The sequence below is a fragment of the Poecilia reticulata genome, linkage group LG2, assembly GCF_000633615.1.
Source record: "Poecilia reticulata strain Guanapo linkage group LG2, Guppy_female_1.0+MT, whole genome shotgun sequence".
NCBI lineage: Eukaryota > Metazoa > Chordata > Actinopteri > Cyprinodontiformes > Poeciliidae > Poecilia > Poecilia reticulata.
This window is the reverse complement of record NC_024332.1, coordinates 38,916,042-38,929,631: the sequence shown is the minus strand read 5'-3', so window position 1 is coordinate 38,929,631 and position 13,590 is coordinate 38,916,042. Positions and strand designations below refer to the sequence as shown.

The following is a 13,590-nucleotide window of genomic DNA, read 5'->3' as shown; positions in this document are numbered from 1 at the left end:
TTATTTTTTATTTTTTTTTTTTTAACAGCTTTTTTAAATTTTGCAAGATCGTAGCTTTTCTGTTGTGCATGTAACATAATTGTTATTAGTAAACATAGTTTGAAAATTATAAATAAAACATTATAATAAACATAACTTAATGGTGTCTTGACTTATATTTGTAGTTTAACCTGGTGTGTTTTTTATCTAGTCAGTGTTGCCCTCTAGTGGTTTAGAATAGCTGTTAAATAACTACACTAAGTTAATCTTTCTGGACATTTCTGCCATGTAATCACACAAACAAGTTGTGTTTAAACAAATAAAATGGAATATTTTTTCCAGCTAACATTTCGTAAACTATTCAAAATGTATTTAAGCAACTAGTCGGTTTTAAATTGTATTTTCAAAAGGCAGTGAAATTCCAGATTGTCACAACTAAATGACAACACAATAAACTGGTGACTTTAGCAAGAAAAAAAAAGAAAACTATACTAGAATCATATGGATTGCTATGCTTTTTTCTTTTTTTAATGAAAAAGACAGATTATATGTTACATGTTTGTATTTTTTAAAGACTTTGTTGCTCTATTTTAACTGGCGCAGTTTAGGCCAGAATTATTTTTTGGTGTTGTTCAGATAAAGTTGGTTAAAGTATTTCCTTCTTACATTTATGTGTCTCTTTGTAAAATCAGAGCCAGCTGCAGACTATTCCACTGTTCATCAGATGTTGGTACCTGAACTGCCTCAACTTCCCCATCGGCCCAGCACTGACATCCTGGATGTTCCAGAGACCTTGAACGAAAAGATGTGAGGCATAAACAAAAACCTGATGAAAATGATTTGATCATATATCTGGGATTGTTTTAAAACACATTTTAGCACACTTTTTGTTCTCATTTGCATGCATTTCTCTTTTTTTCAGTTTTGACTCTAACCATGTCCATCTGGCTGGCACAAGTGGTCAGAACCAACCGGGCCAGCAGGGGCAGCACATTTATACAGAGTATCAGAACTTGGGCCCAAATGTTGGACTTCCTAGTCCCTACGGTGGACCCAAGGAAGGCCAGAGACCCACACTCAGAGAGCCCCTGATTTATATTCCTGTAGCTGGTCCTGATGGAAACAGAGTACCCCTGGTCAAGGTGTGTAATATTTGTATTACGTTCCTAATCTGATCGCATAACATATGCGATCAGATTAGGAACGTCTTAGTCAACCAAGACTAAGAATTTCAAATTTTTCTTTAAAATTTTTTACTTATTTTCAGGTGCGCACATTCATTGTTGCATTCTTCAGGCACAGTTCCTTTTAACAAAGCTTACAGTTCTAAGCAACCTTTAATGCAATGAGGTTTGGGCCCCTTCATAGCTGTAGAGATTCACTGATCAGATTATAGTGTCCATTTTACAAGTTTGGATTTTCAAAACACTTTGACCTGCTGTTTTAGAAAATTCTAATGTTGTTTTACTATTTTAAATTACCAAGTTTACATAAGTTTACATTTTAATAGCTTTTAGCATTTTCTAACATGCAAAATATTTAAGGTCAAATATGTAAAAGTATAAGATTTGCTCATGGTGATGACTATTATTGTCATGTGCAATCGTATTTTCTTTTAATATTTAGAATGTGGCCAGAACTGTTTGTCTTCTGTTTATTAATGAGTTAACTTTGCCTTCATGTCCTATTTTGGAACCCGTAGGTGAGCGACACCCCACTGCCTGGTCTCGCTTTCGGCTTCCCTGACAACGAAACAGAGCTGCCCCAAGAAGCAAAGACAATCACAACCATTTCCTGGCAACCTGTCCCTGAAACCACTGAGTACAAGGTGTCCTGCAGCCCAATTACAGACCTGGAGGAAGGAGGCATTCAGGTTTTCATGGACTTTTTTTTTTTTAATATATATTAATATACATGAAATCTAAAGTAGTGGTCACAGCTAAGCCTCCTTGTTTGATACTCAGATGCGCCTGCCAGGCACCTCCAACAGCGCCACCCTGATCGGACTGACGTCTGGAGCATCCTATAATGTTGTCGTAGAGGCTGTGAAGGATGGAGACAAACAGACCGTTCTGGAGGAAGTTGTCACTGTTGGCAATGCAGGTAGAGAATTTTTTTTCTAAATTCGATGTTAACATTCCATCTAAATTTTTAACAAGACTGCATGAATTCACTTCTTTTTTTTTATTCCTCTTGAAGTTCCAGATGACATTCCTGTTACCACCAATGGAGACGTGTGCTACGACACGTTCACGCACACGTACCACCAGGTGGGCTCTGAGTGGGAGCGCATGTCCGAGACGGGCTTCAAGCTGTGGTGCCGGTGCCTGGGGCTTGGCAGCGGTCACTTTAGGTGTGATTCATCCAGTGAGTGGCTTACTAACCCATCTCTGCAGTGCTTTGCAAACACTCAATAACTCACTGCGGCATTTTTACACAAAAGGAATTTATTAAAGTAGTATTGCTCAGCGAACTGAGATTAAATGCTGGCAATAAACATGAAATACTATCCTCAGTATAAATTCCTTAGCTGTGAATTAAATGCCATAGAAGGTGACAGAGGAATGCTCTATGTGCTGCAGATATTCATGCGTGGGCACCTTGGTTTGTGTTTTGAAGCCCGAAGGCTGCCCATGCCAAACTCTCTGCTCTGTCTAAGCATCAGAACTCAGTTACTTGTATTGTCCATAAAACAGCTAACATGACAATACCAGGAACTGGGATTGTCTGCTGATTTACGGGTCAGAATCACTGGATTTGATACTTCACTCTGAGAATAACAAAAAAGTTTATTCTAAACATAATTAGACAACTTCACTGAGAGTTTTATGTTTGTTTAATATAAATAAATTCACTCTTTAAAGAGAGTCTTCTCACATGTATTGAACTAATTGTCTTTTTTTTTCATGACAACTTTATCTACCTCTTCTCTCTGACTCTATCCTCTCCTTCTCTCTTTTCTAAATATCTCTGCCTTTGTTTGGCCCTGCTCCCTTTCACAGAGTGGTGCCATGACAACGGCAATAATTACCGCATTGGAGAAAAGTGGGATCGTCGTGCTGAGAACGGTCATATGATGAGCTGCACCTGTCTGGGCAACGGGAAAGGAGAGTTCAAATGCGAACCACGTAAGTACTCAGATTTTTTAACTCTGTAAATCTCAAATTATTATATACTCCCGCTTTATTATCGTGTAAATTGTTTTTCGTTGATCTTTATTACTCTGCTTTATTTTCCAGATGAATCCACTTGCTATGATGATGGAAAAATGCACCAAGTTGGGAACCAGTGGCAGAAGGAATACATGGGTGCCATCTGTACTTGTACCTGCTATGGAGGACAACAGGTGAGATGAGGCTGCAATGCCTTAGTCCTGGTGGTAATGCAAAAGTTTTGAGCCTTGTTATTATTTTTTGTGTGACAAAAAAACAGTTTGGGTCAAAGATCTGTGATCCAGGAAAGGGGGAAATCATTAAAGCATTTTTAAAGTGTCTGGCTCTTCCATTTTTTTGCATCATGGCTGCTTTTTAGACTTCCCTCCTCCCATGTTATACATGTAATGTCTGTGTAAAGTTCGCAAAAAAATAAAGTAGAGGTGCTATGAATGATTCAGTATTTCTTGTAAGAAAACAAAATTGTAAAAAAAAAGGTTAGAAAATTAAATTTTTAGAAAGAATCGATCAGTCATTATTTCTGCAAGGAGGAGAGTTGACGTTACGTGGCACAGAGTTTTTTAAAAAAGGCTCAAAAAGGTCAAATGTTCAAAAGAATGGAGAAGCTTATTGGTTTCCTGTAATCTGCTGAGGGGTCATATGGCAGAATACATATGAAGTCGATATGCTTCATAAAGTACACATTTTCAACCAAATTCTTAATGCATTTGTGCTTCCTCAAACATTGTTTTTTAAAAGCCATACTGTTACTTGAAATGCCTAACTAATAGTGTTCTTCCCTCTGTAACAGCACAGTGTCCACACCAAACAAGAGTATTGTTGTTGGAAACCTCTTAGCAATCACAGTGTACATTTTGATTGGAAAATTGAATTTCTACATTTTTCACAGCACTCTTTAATCTTGTCTATGTGCATAATCTATGTGCATAGTTTAGCATTGTCTAAAAAAAACTCTTAAAAGAAACTGTATGAACTTTTGTTTGATTGTTTGTGTCTGCTGGACTTTGTTTGGTCTGGGTGCACTAAAAGGCACCAGATGGTCATAACATTTATATATTTAATGGTCAGAAAGCTTTTATTTTTGCGTTGACTGTATTATTTAACTCCTCGTAAAGGGCTGGCGATGTGAGAACTGCAGAAGGCCTGGAGGACAAACCAATGTGGAGGCTGAGGTCTTGCAGCCTGGTGGCTTAGATGCCTTCCAGCGCTACAGGGAAAATGCTCTACGTAAACTGGTCAGTGGATGTTTTTGCTCTTACAAAGGATATTGAGTTGATCTATGAAACTCTGTTTTGTTGTACTGAACTGAGCATCAGGAACTTATTTTGTGATGATTGATTAACTTTTTTTTTATGTATGGTTTGAGCATTTTGTAGTAGTGCAAAAAATAAATAAATAAAAAAGTGCCAGCTGGAAAAGGTTTGCATTGTGTACCTTTTAAGAATGTGTTTGTGATTCTATTAATCCCAGATAGCAATAAAACCCATTTTCTTGTTTTCTTTCAGAACATCCAGTGTCCGATTGAATGTTTAAATCCAGAGCTGCTAGCAGATGCTCAAAGCCCCTTAGAGTAGAAAAGGTGTGGGAAGAAAGGAGGAATCGTGAAGTGAAACCCTTTAAAATGTCATCACTTCAAGAAGGAAGCTTCCTCCTGCTGCATCAAGAAGCAACATTTCCATCACATTTGTGCCTTAAGGATTTTCACCGCACCTACATTTTGTGCCTTAAAGAACTCTGTGCCTTATCAAAGATCTGGAGTGATTTGATTCTCTATAATTTCCAGCAAAAAGTGGAGAATTTTTAACACTTTATTTTATTTTTTTATTTTTTACACAAATCTTTCACATCACAAATACTCCTGCAATGTCACCTTAAACTCGCATTCACAAAACATACTGCGCTGCACACAGAAACAAGGGGTTTTGGAGTAATTCTAAAAATTTTATTTCTCCTGCTAAAACAAAAATATATCTGAAGATAGGCAAAAATATACAGAAAACATTTTAAAATTGTTTTAACAATTTACATCTTGCTTATTTTTGTGCCACTGAAACAAATTAATTCAATATTCAAAAAACATTTTACAAAAACTTGCATTTTTCAAATGTCAAAATATTTCCAAATCAAAAATATTTTTTATGAAAAGAAATTGCAAAGCCATACAGTATTTTATTGTTTCTTAAATCTACTTTCAGGTGTTCTGTCTTTCTGTGGTCAGTGTGCTGCTTTATGTTGGGCAGTTTAGGAATTCATTTGCCAACTCTGCTTTTTAAATGAAAAGAAAAAAATGAACTAAACAAACCTTCCTTTTAGAAAAATAAGCACTGTTACTTTTGGTGTGGTATTATATTTACCAGCCGTTTTACTGTGTACATTTTTTTTTTTTATTCATCAGATGTGGACATCATCTGTAGCTGACAATAAGTATTTTCTTAAAATAAGGAAATAGATAACCTTTTTAAAAAAAAAATTTAAACTCAAAGCTCACTGACCAAAACTGTTGATAAATTTGCAAACGAAATCTGTTTAAATTACATGTTTGTATTTTTAAAGTCTTTACTTCTATTTATCCCTTTCTACTTAGGCATTTTGCTCAGTGCTATTTTTGGGGTGTAAACTTTATTTTTATTTACTGTTTTTGGTTTTTCTTTTGTTTTGTTAATAATATTGTTGCCAGACTCTGAACTACTGTGGACCGAACCTTTTTAATAAATCCAAAAGAAAATAATGTGGTGGTCATTTTCTCTTTATAAAAGTATTACATGCTGCAGAATACAGATAAATACAGTATGTGGTGTGATTATGTTATGTTAATGTAGTCTTAATCAGTTTGTTTAAACTATCGCATTTTTTTTTATCAATTATCTGAAGGATGCATTCTTTACGTGTCTTATAGTACTAAAGTTTACTACATATAAAGAAGCAAGGAGATTTTGCATGTATATTAAAGTTAAGATTAATCTTTCAACCAAATTAATACATAATTTAGAGTTTTAATGTCTCACTCTCAATTCTTGCCCTGAGCAAGATGGCGTCATATTTTAGTAGACAGGTTTTCAGAATAAAACAAGCAAGCGTCATAAAATGTTTTTTTTTTTTTTTTAAAGATTATTTCGGACTTGAGAAAGATGGTTTTTTCTACCTTTTTTTATTTTTATAGTGTCATAATCCTGAATGTTAATACCAACACCCATTCTATTGTTAGTATTTATCGTATAAGACGACACAACCGTAGGTTTTGTAAATAGAGGACGTAAAATACTTTCGGAAAACATACTTTAGTCACGCAATATAATTTATTTTGTAGTTGTTTATCCACTTACTGCCCACTGTGTCGAAGATTCTTGTCACTTAATCTGAAAGGATGACACGGAAGTTGATTTTTAGCCGTTTCCTAGGGGAGGAACCGTGTTTCAGATTAAGTTTTGAGAAAAGTAGCTCCTGAACACCCAACAATGGCGGATGTTTCTATTGACAGTTTAATCCTGAAACTGCACGATGTGAACGCAGTAAAGTTCGGAGAGTACAAGCTAAAGAGCGGCTTGCTGACACCGATTTATATCGACCTGAGGGTTCTGGTTTCCCACCCTGCTCTGATGAACCAGGTAAGCACGTGTAAAGTCCTTCCCGCTAAACAGCGCATGCTTGGGTTGAAACTATCAAAATATGGCATAAACTCCAGAAAACTTCGCCTGGCCTTTGTTTCCAGGTTAAAAACCTACAAAATAATCTAAATTAATCTTTGTTGGTATTGGTTTATCTACACGAGCGCGACAAAGTCYTCTTAATGGATTGATTTTCAGCAAATCACTGGCTTTATCGAAATTTTGTAGACTTTATTTGTGAAACTGCTTATCAGTGGTGACTTGACTCTGTTTGGATTGATCTGGTTCAGAAAGAGAGCAATGTTATCTGTGCAAATGCATGAAATAATCTGCGGTTCTGCAATAATTTTTGAAAGCTGTTCTTCTTTGTAAACTACATTGCAGCAACTTTTTCATCGATGTGATAGGCTCAACATGATACATTTTCTCTCTWARGGSMRKWAAMMWKGRRRAAWKKTYMAAWKKWRGKKGGRACTATTGTTTAAAATATACATTTTGAATTAGTGATGCATTTGAACAGCATGAATGAAATATTGAATTACAGAAGTAACTGTATTAAAGATCCTCTATGTCATGGTATTTGTTTGAAAGAAAGTATATAGGTAAATAAAGAAAAAGCTGCAGTAATTGATAGATGGAAAGATGGAAAGAAGTSCAGTTAACTAAACACCCMGGTGACCCACAGTACCAAGGCTCAAAGGCCATGACCACTACCGTTTAGTCTCGAAAAAGATTGTAAACTCTCTATCCCTGTTRAACAAAGTGCAGATCAAAGAGGAGACAAGGTTATAATTAGAAGAAAAACAGACTCTAAACATTCATATCTGCAATTAAAAGGTTTCAGTTTCCCTGGTTTTTGCAGGGRCTTGTGTAAATAACCTGAAGGCATGAGAGGGGATCGGTCTTACACCTATGACTGCACCTTTTCCACATGGCTCGTCTTGTGTTTGTGGAGGAAGGAAACTTATAGCTACATTTCAGCAATTGTTAAAACGATGTGGGACYTTCATATGCAGATCGGAGAACTGAGCATGCAGCTTTAGTGAAGGCCACCAAACACCTTTCRTTCTGCTTTTCTTCACAGGTTTCGAGCGTCATCTACCAGCGAGCGCAGGAAGAGAACCTTCAGTTTAACTCGGTGTGTGGGGTTCCGTACACGGCCCTGCCTTTGGCCACGATTATCTGCTCAAGACACGAACTGCCCATGCTCATCAGGCGGAAAGAGGCCAAGGACTACGGTGAGCCTATCTCAATTTATCAAGCTCTCAAATCACAGAGTCAGGCTAGTTTCTAATTAGAAATACACTATTTTTGGTGAGTTTTCTTRCATAGCAAGGCCCAGCTGGCAGTCAGTTTGTCCCCTACATCTTTCTTATGTAACCTTCCTGTAGGAACTAAGAAGATGGTGGAGGGGTCATTTTGTGAGGGAGATACGTGTTTAATCATTGAGGACACAGTGACCAGCGGCAGCAGCATCCTGGAGACGGCAGAGGTTCTCCATAAAGAGGGGCTGAAGGTGAACAATCACTGACGTTTAGACACTGCAACACGAAGCTTTTTCAAATAAATTCTTCTAAACGGCGTGATGTTCATGGGATGTCTCTGTTCTACATGTTCAAGGTGACAGATGCCATTGTGTTGATGGACAGGGAGCAAGGCGGGGTGGACATGTTAGCATCTCGGGGAATTCGGCTCCTGCCCATCATCTCCATGTTTAAGCTGCTGGATGTGCTGCTTGCAGCTGAACGCATCGACGCCCCGACAGCGCAGAGTGTCCGCAAGTTCATCATGGACAACAACACTTTCAGGTACTGAAAGGGTTTTTATTGTTTTTCTGCTGGGTGGCTGTCAGAACTGAGAAAGTCATCCTTTTGGGCCTTAAAAAATCATAAATATAGCTAGTTTTCCGGTTCTCAATTTATGCTTAATTAACACTTTTTTTTTTCTTTTTGAGATAAGTGTTGGCAACATTAAGTCTCTTCTGTGATTTGTTGTTCTGACTTTATTTTGGGTTTGTTAAAACAATACATTTCTTTTGCAAAAACTTTTGAAAATATTGTTAATTTTTTTTTCTTCCACTTCTCAAGTATGCTCTACTTTGGGTTTCCCCCCCAAAATGCAGTGAAGCTAGTGGTTGCCTTGCTGCAAGATATAAAAATCAAAATACTTCTGCAGGTCACACTGAGTTAGCTTCATGTTTATTGTGTGTCTTTCAGGCCTAAGAAGACAAACGGCAGTGATTCTCCAGCTCCCAAGAAGCCGTGTGTGGAACCAAAGCAAATTTTGAGCTATGCAGACAGAGCAGAGCTGCCAAGTACGTAATATCTATCTACTAAATCAAATGGCTTGCTCATTTGCTATTCTAACATCAGTTGGTTTGCAGAAATTCACCCCCTGGCATCTAAACTGCTCAAGATCATGGAGGAGAAGGAGTCCAACCTTTGCGTCTCCGCTGACGTGACGAGCAGCAAGGAGCTGCTCCAGCTGGCCGAGTCTCTCGGTCCAAAGATCTGCATGTTGAAGACTCACTGTGACATCCTGAAGGTAGAAGAGAAGCACTTTGTTGCTTAAAGAACTTTGTTGAATCACTTAAACTCATGGGTTTTTTTTTTTTTGTGAACCATCAGGATTTCACAGAAGAGTTCAGCCAGAAACTCCAAGCTGTGGCTGAAGAACACAACTTTCTCATCTTTGAAGACCGCAAGTTTGCTGACATTGGAAATACAGTCAAGCATCAGTATGAGGGTGAGATCACGTTAGACAGTTCTTCCTTTCTTCGAAAGAGCAACCAGATGTATAAAATATTTTYACAGTTGAGCTGAMTTGGTGTTTGTTCACTCCAGGCGGTGTGTTCCGGATCTCGTCTTGGTCCCACATCGTCAACGCCCACGCTGTGCCGGGGCCCGGGGTCGTGAAGGGCTTGAGCGCTGTGGGGAAGCCTCTGGGCCGAGGCTGTTTGCTCATTGCACAGATGAGCTCCCAAGGCTCTCTGGCTACTGGTGAATACACACAAGCTGTGGTAAGCACCTTTCTGCTGAGGTCTTCTTGTCACAATACATGATGCTTCAGGGTTTACTGCAGCTTTGTTTCTTCTCTCTCCAGGTGAAGATGGCAGAGGAAAACTCAGACTTTGTAATTGGATTCATCTGTGGTTCCAAGATGACTGAAAAACCAGAATTTCTCCACATGACTCCAGGTGTGCAGATAAAGACTGGAGGTAAACTTCACATCTTGTCAGTTTGTTGTTTCTTGTGGAAAACTGCCAGGATCTGAATTTCTTTGTTCAACAGGTTTCATGATTTAGGTGTTCTGGTGTGTAGAGATGTATGACGGATAGCATTGTTTTTTACACTTCTTTTGTTTAATAGTTTATACAATTATATGATCATGAAACCTTCATTGATGGTAATTTAAAATGTCTTTTTAGTCTTTTTTCATTATTTCAAAGATTTAATGACACTTTTCCAACACAAGGTGGTGCTGTTGCTTTAGAAATTATTTTTTGACCCTCTCATTCATCTCTCTTATTCACAACTTTCCTGATCCCCCTGTGTTTGTTTTTTGTCACCCAGGGGATTTGATGGGCCAACAGTACACAACCCCAGAGGACGTAATCTACAACAAAGGCTCAGATGTCATCATTGTGGGACGAGGCATTTTGGAGGCGTCTGATAGGCTCGAAGCTACCGAGTCGTATAGAAAGTCGGGCTGGGATGCCTACAAGAGGAGATTGGGTCAGAGCGACCAGTAAGATCTCAGGAGTTTCATCATTGTGTTGAACTACAACTAACTGTCTGTATAGGTGGACAGCAAACATTCAGGGGACATTTCAACCAACACGTATTGGTAACACGTGGTTACATCTCATTTTTTGTATGAAACATACCTATCTAAAGAAAGTGTTGTTTTTTTTTTGTTTGTTTCTTTTTTTAATCAGTGATTTCATATAAGTGATATGAAATATGTATCACCCTTCAATTTTCAGTTTTGTGAAAGTTCCTGAAGGCTTTGCTGCTAAAGCAGGAATGCAAAAGTGTAGAGATCACAGATCAGGCTTTTCCTGGCCAATATCAATTTTCAGTTTTAATGTGCTGTAGCCTCTACAGAGGGAGATGGAGGTAGTCATTTTGAATCCATTTAAATCAAAAAAATTATCAGTTTATTGTATGCATCAAACTAAGCATCCCTCAATAGAGCGCATTGCTGCGCATTCTGCCAGTTGATGTGTTTATATTCTGAAATTGGTGGGAGTTCTTAGTTTTGATGCATTTGATCACAGGAAAAACTTTTGATTTAATTTTTTTCGTTTTTGATCAGCTGATCAAAATACCTCTTTTTCTGTCATCGTCCTTTGATATGATTTCCTGTTGCTCCAACAAGATTTACCCTGATTTACTACAAATAATCACTGGTGACTATGATAGGTTGATTTGATTTCATGGCATTTTAAAACACAGTATCTTTGCTGCAGTATTTTTTTCTAACTCAAACTCAAAGTATTAGAAGAAATTTGAACTTGGCCACCTATGTGTTTGATCTTTTGTTTTCATGGTTAGTATCAGAAATTTTTTAAGAACACTCCTAAAAATGTGAACAACTTTTACAGTGTGAGGCCTACTTAATAATTGTATTATCAATCTAACAGTGCTTTAGGACAGCTTTATGACATCGAATTGCTGTTGACTGAAGAGCCGAAGTGAACACAACCTGATTTATTGCTGTATTGAGGACCAATGTTTGCCATCCATTCTTCGTAATATAACGTAAAATTAGGCAGCCCATGAGTTACGACCTGATTTGATGGGTGTTTGAACTACGACACATTAAATCACTGAAACTGCTTGTAAAATGAGACAAATTGAGTTTTGTACTGTAGCTGCTTCTGTACAGGGCCAGTGTTGTCCTGCGGGCTTTACTTGATAAAATGTTATTTTTACGTTACTGGTGTTAGATCTTTGTATTTCATGGAAACAAGAGTTTGATACATACAGGAAATGTATGCAATTTGCTTTAAGAGCTTCCCAAAGCTAGGAAACTATTAAAAACAAACTGTATTACTAAATAAATAAATGTTGATTTCCACAAATAACCAGAGAGGCTTTTGACATTCTGTACTTCTTCTCTTTTTTTTTTCTTTTTTTTTATCTTAGGACCTAGTGAGACACATTTCTGCATGGCCAGCACTGAAAACAAATTTTTTAAGGCCATGATTACAAGAATATGTAGCCACGATTGGTATGTGTAATCTGTTGTTGTCCTGTTCAAAAATGTTGAGCTTTAATAGTAATTTAATTSTAATTAAATACAATTCCTGATTTCAGTTAATGTAYATTGATTATTTAAGTTAGAAGGTTTAAACCCTGTGAAAAATGTTTTTATGTTATTTTTAATGTAATGTGCAAAAAAGCTTGTCAATGTTAAAATGTRATTTCTGCATGCTTTAGTTTGCTTTAGATCGGCAAAATCTTGAGTTGGAAGACAAATGTGATATGAAAATATCTACATACTTTTAAATGAGTGATTTGCTGCCGATTATAAGTAAATTCTGTTTTTTTAATAGCATTTTAACATCTTTTCTTTTGCATTTCACATTTGTAGATAAGCCTCGTGGAGACATTTATGCATTTTAGAGTACTAAATCATGTTCAGATACTGATGTTTAATCTACTTTTTGATCTCTGCAATCAAAAAGGGATTAATTGCAATAAACTACTAACCTTGTTCTACTCTTTAGCTAATTAATGCGAACATAAATGTAGAATAAGCAATAAGTAACTTACTTTGGCTGAAATTACCTAATTGAGATGCTTCTWGCCATCCATAAGCTTCAGGCATTTTTCTAAGGAAAGTTTGCTCCACTCCTCACTTTAAGGTGTGAGATGTTTTTCTTGTTTTTTTTTTCATATGCAGCCTGTTACAAGTCACCACCCAGCATCTCTAAAGGATAATAAGTATATACGTGTTTATTCTCATGATGTTATCCTCACATAGTTTTTTTTCCCCAATATCTGTTCCTGTAATTTAACCTGCAAAAATTACCCATTAGTATAGAATCTAATTTTAAAAGTACCCTGGGGGTATGTTTACTCTCTAATTCAATGCATTTCTCTTACTATGTACGACCTATTAACCCATACATTAGAGGAGGACCTGCCAATTTGTAGCAGACATGCAGATMTCTTATTGACTGGCTGTCTGGTGAGTGTGATGTGTGATCTTCTGTTGTGGAAGGATTATCTATAGCCAGTCGTGCATTTTGACATCAATGATACGGCTCCCATGCTCTGGGTACCCTTCAGTCTTTGAGAAGATTTTGTAAGTTGCATCTTGACTGAGACTGGTAAAAACCATCACAAATGTTCAATGCTTTCCCTCACAGAGTCTGGACCTTGTCTATTKWGAACGATTGCTTGCTGGAGACGTAGATTYGTGATGGATGTAATACGCCAACTTGATGAAGCTGTAYGCACTGAARACATGCCCTTGTGGATAAGGGCTACAAGATATTTGCATGAAATAAAATGTTTTCTACATTCCTCTTGTTCCAACTTTAATTGATCAATATTTGGAATCGTGGCCAACACAGATTGAATGGTTTAATTCCTAATTCTGCCTTTGCCAAACTATAACCATAGACAAACTACATTTCTAAAACAGTGCAGAAACTCAATGTCAGTTGTTCAGAACTTCTCTTTCTATTCAGTACACATTTGAAATTCAACTGGAGAAATCAAGCTCAATGGGAGAAATCCGTGACACAGCACTGAGGGGAGATGAGAATTGAGAAGGCGATGGCCATGACTGAGTTTTCTGTTGGTTATTTGCTTGTCCAG

At 37.2% G+C, this 13,590-nt stretch overlaps 2 protein-coding genes across 2 annotated transcripts in view; both read left to right on the top strand.

Moving 5' to 3' along the window:
• Positions 1-5,161, top strand: part of fn1a (fibronectin 1a) — a 34,317-nt gene extending 29,156 nt beyond the window's left edge. Inside the window, exons 41-49 of the mRNA XM_008402690.2 lie at positions 672-786; positions 902-1,121; positions 1,682-1,852; positions 1,944-2,082; positions 2,179-2,346; positions 2,982-3,107; positions 3,219-3,325; positions 4,268-4,387; positions 4,658-5,161. Of these exons, the coding sequence (XP_008400912.1) occupies positions 672-786; positions 902-1,121; positions 1,682-1,852; positions 1,944-2,082; positions 2,179-2,346; positions 2,982-3,107; positions 3,219-3,325; positions 4,268-4,387; positions 4,658-4,726 (1,235 nt within the window). The 3' untranslated portion in view covers positions 4,727-5,161. The remainder of the gene's footprint in view (positions 1-671; positions 787-901; positions 1,122-1,681; positions 1,853-1,943; positions 2,083-2,178; positions 2,347-2,981; positions 3,108-3,218; positions 3,326-4,267; positions 4,388-4,657) is intronic.
• Positions 5,162-6,532: 1,371 nt separating this feature from the next.
• On the top strand, positions 6,533-12,490 carry umps (uridine monophosphate synthetase). The gene is made up of 10 exons (XM_008402702.2): positions 6,533-6,757; positions 7,842-7,995; positions 8,149-8,273; positions 8,378-8,565; positions 8,974-9,071; positions 9,141-9,301; positions 9,385-9,502; positions 9,601-9,776; positions 9,860-9,974; positions 10,330-12,490. The coding sequence occupies exons 1-10, from the start codon at positions 6,608-6,610 to the stop codon at positions 10,506-10,508; spliced, it is 1,464 nt and encodes a 487-aa protein (XP_008400924.1). The 5' UTR covers positions 6,533-6,607; the 3' UTR covers positions 10,509-12,490.
• The last annotated feature ends 1,100 nt before the right edge of the window (positions 12,491-13,590 follow it).

Coding starts and splice junctions, on each gene's coding strand:
- umps (XM_008402702.2), top strand. CDS start 6,608: ATGGCGGATGTTTCTATTGACAGTTTAATCCTGAAACTGCACGATGTG. Junction 6,758..7,841: donor ACCCTGCTCTGATGAACCAG/GTAAGCACGTGT, acceptor TTTTCTTCACAG/GTTTCGAGCGTCATCTACCA. Junction 9,302..9,384: donor CTCACTGTGACATCCTGAAG/GTAGAAGAGAAG, acceptor GTGAACCATCAG/GATTTCACAGAAGAGTTCAG.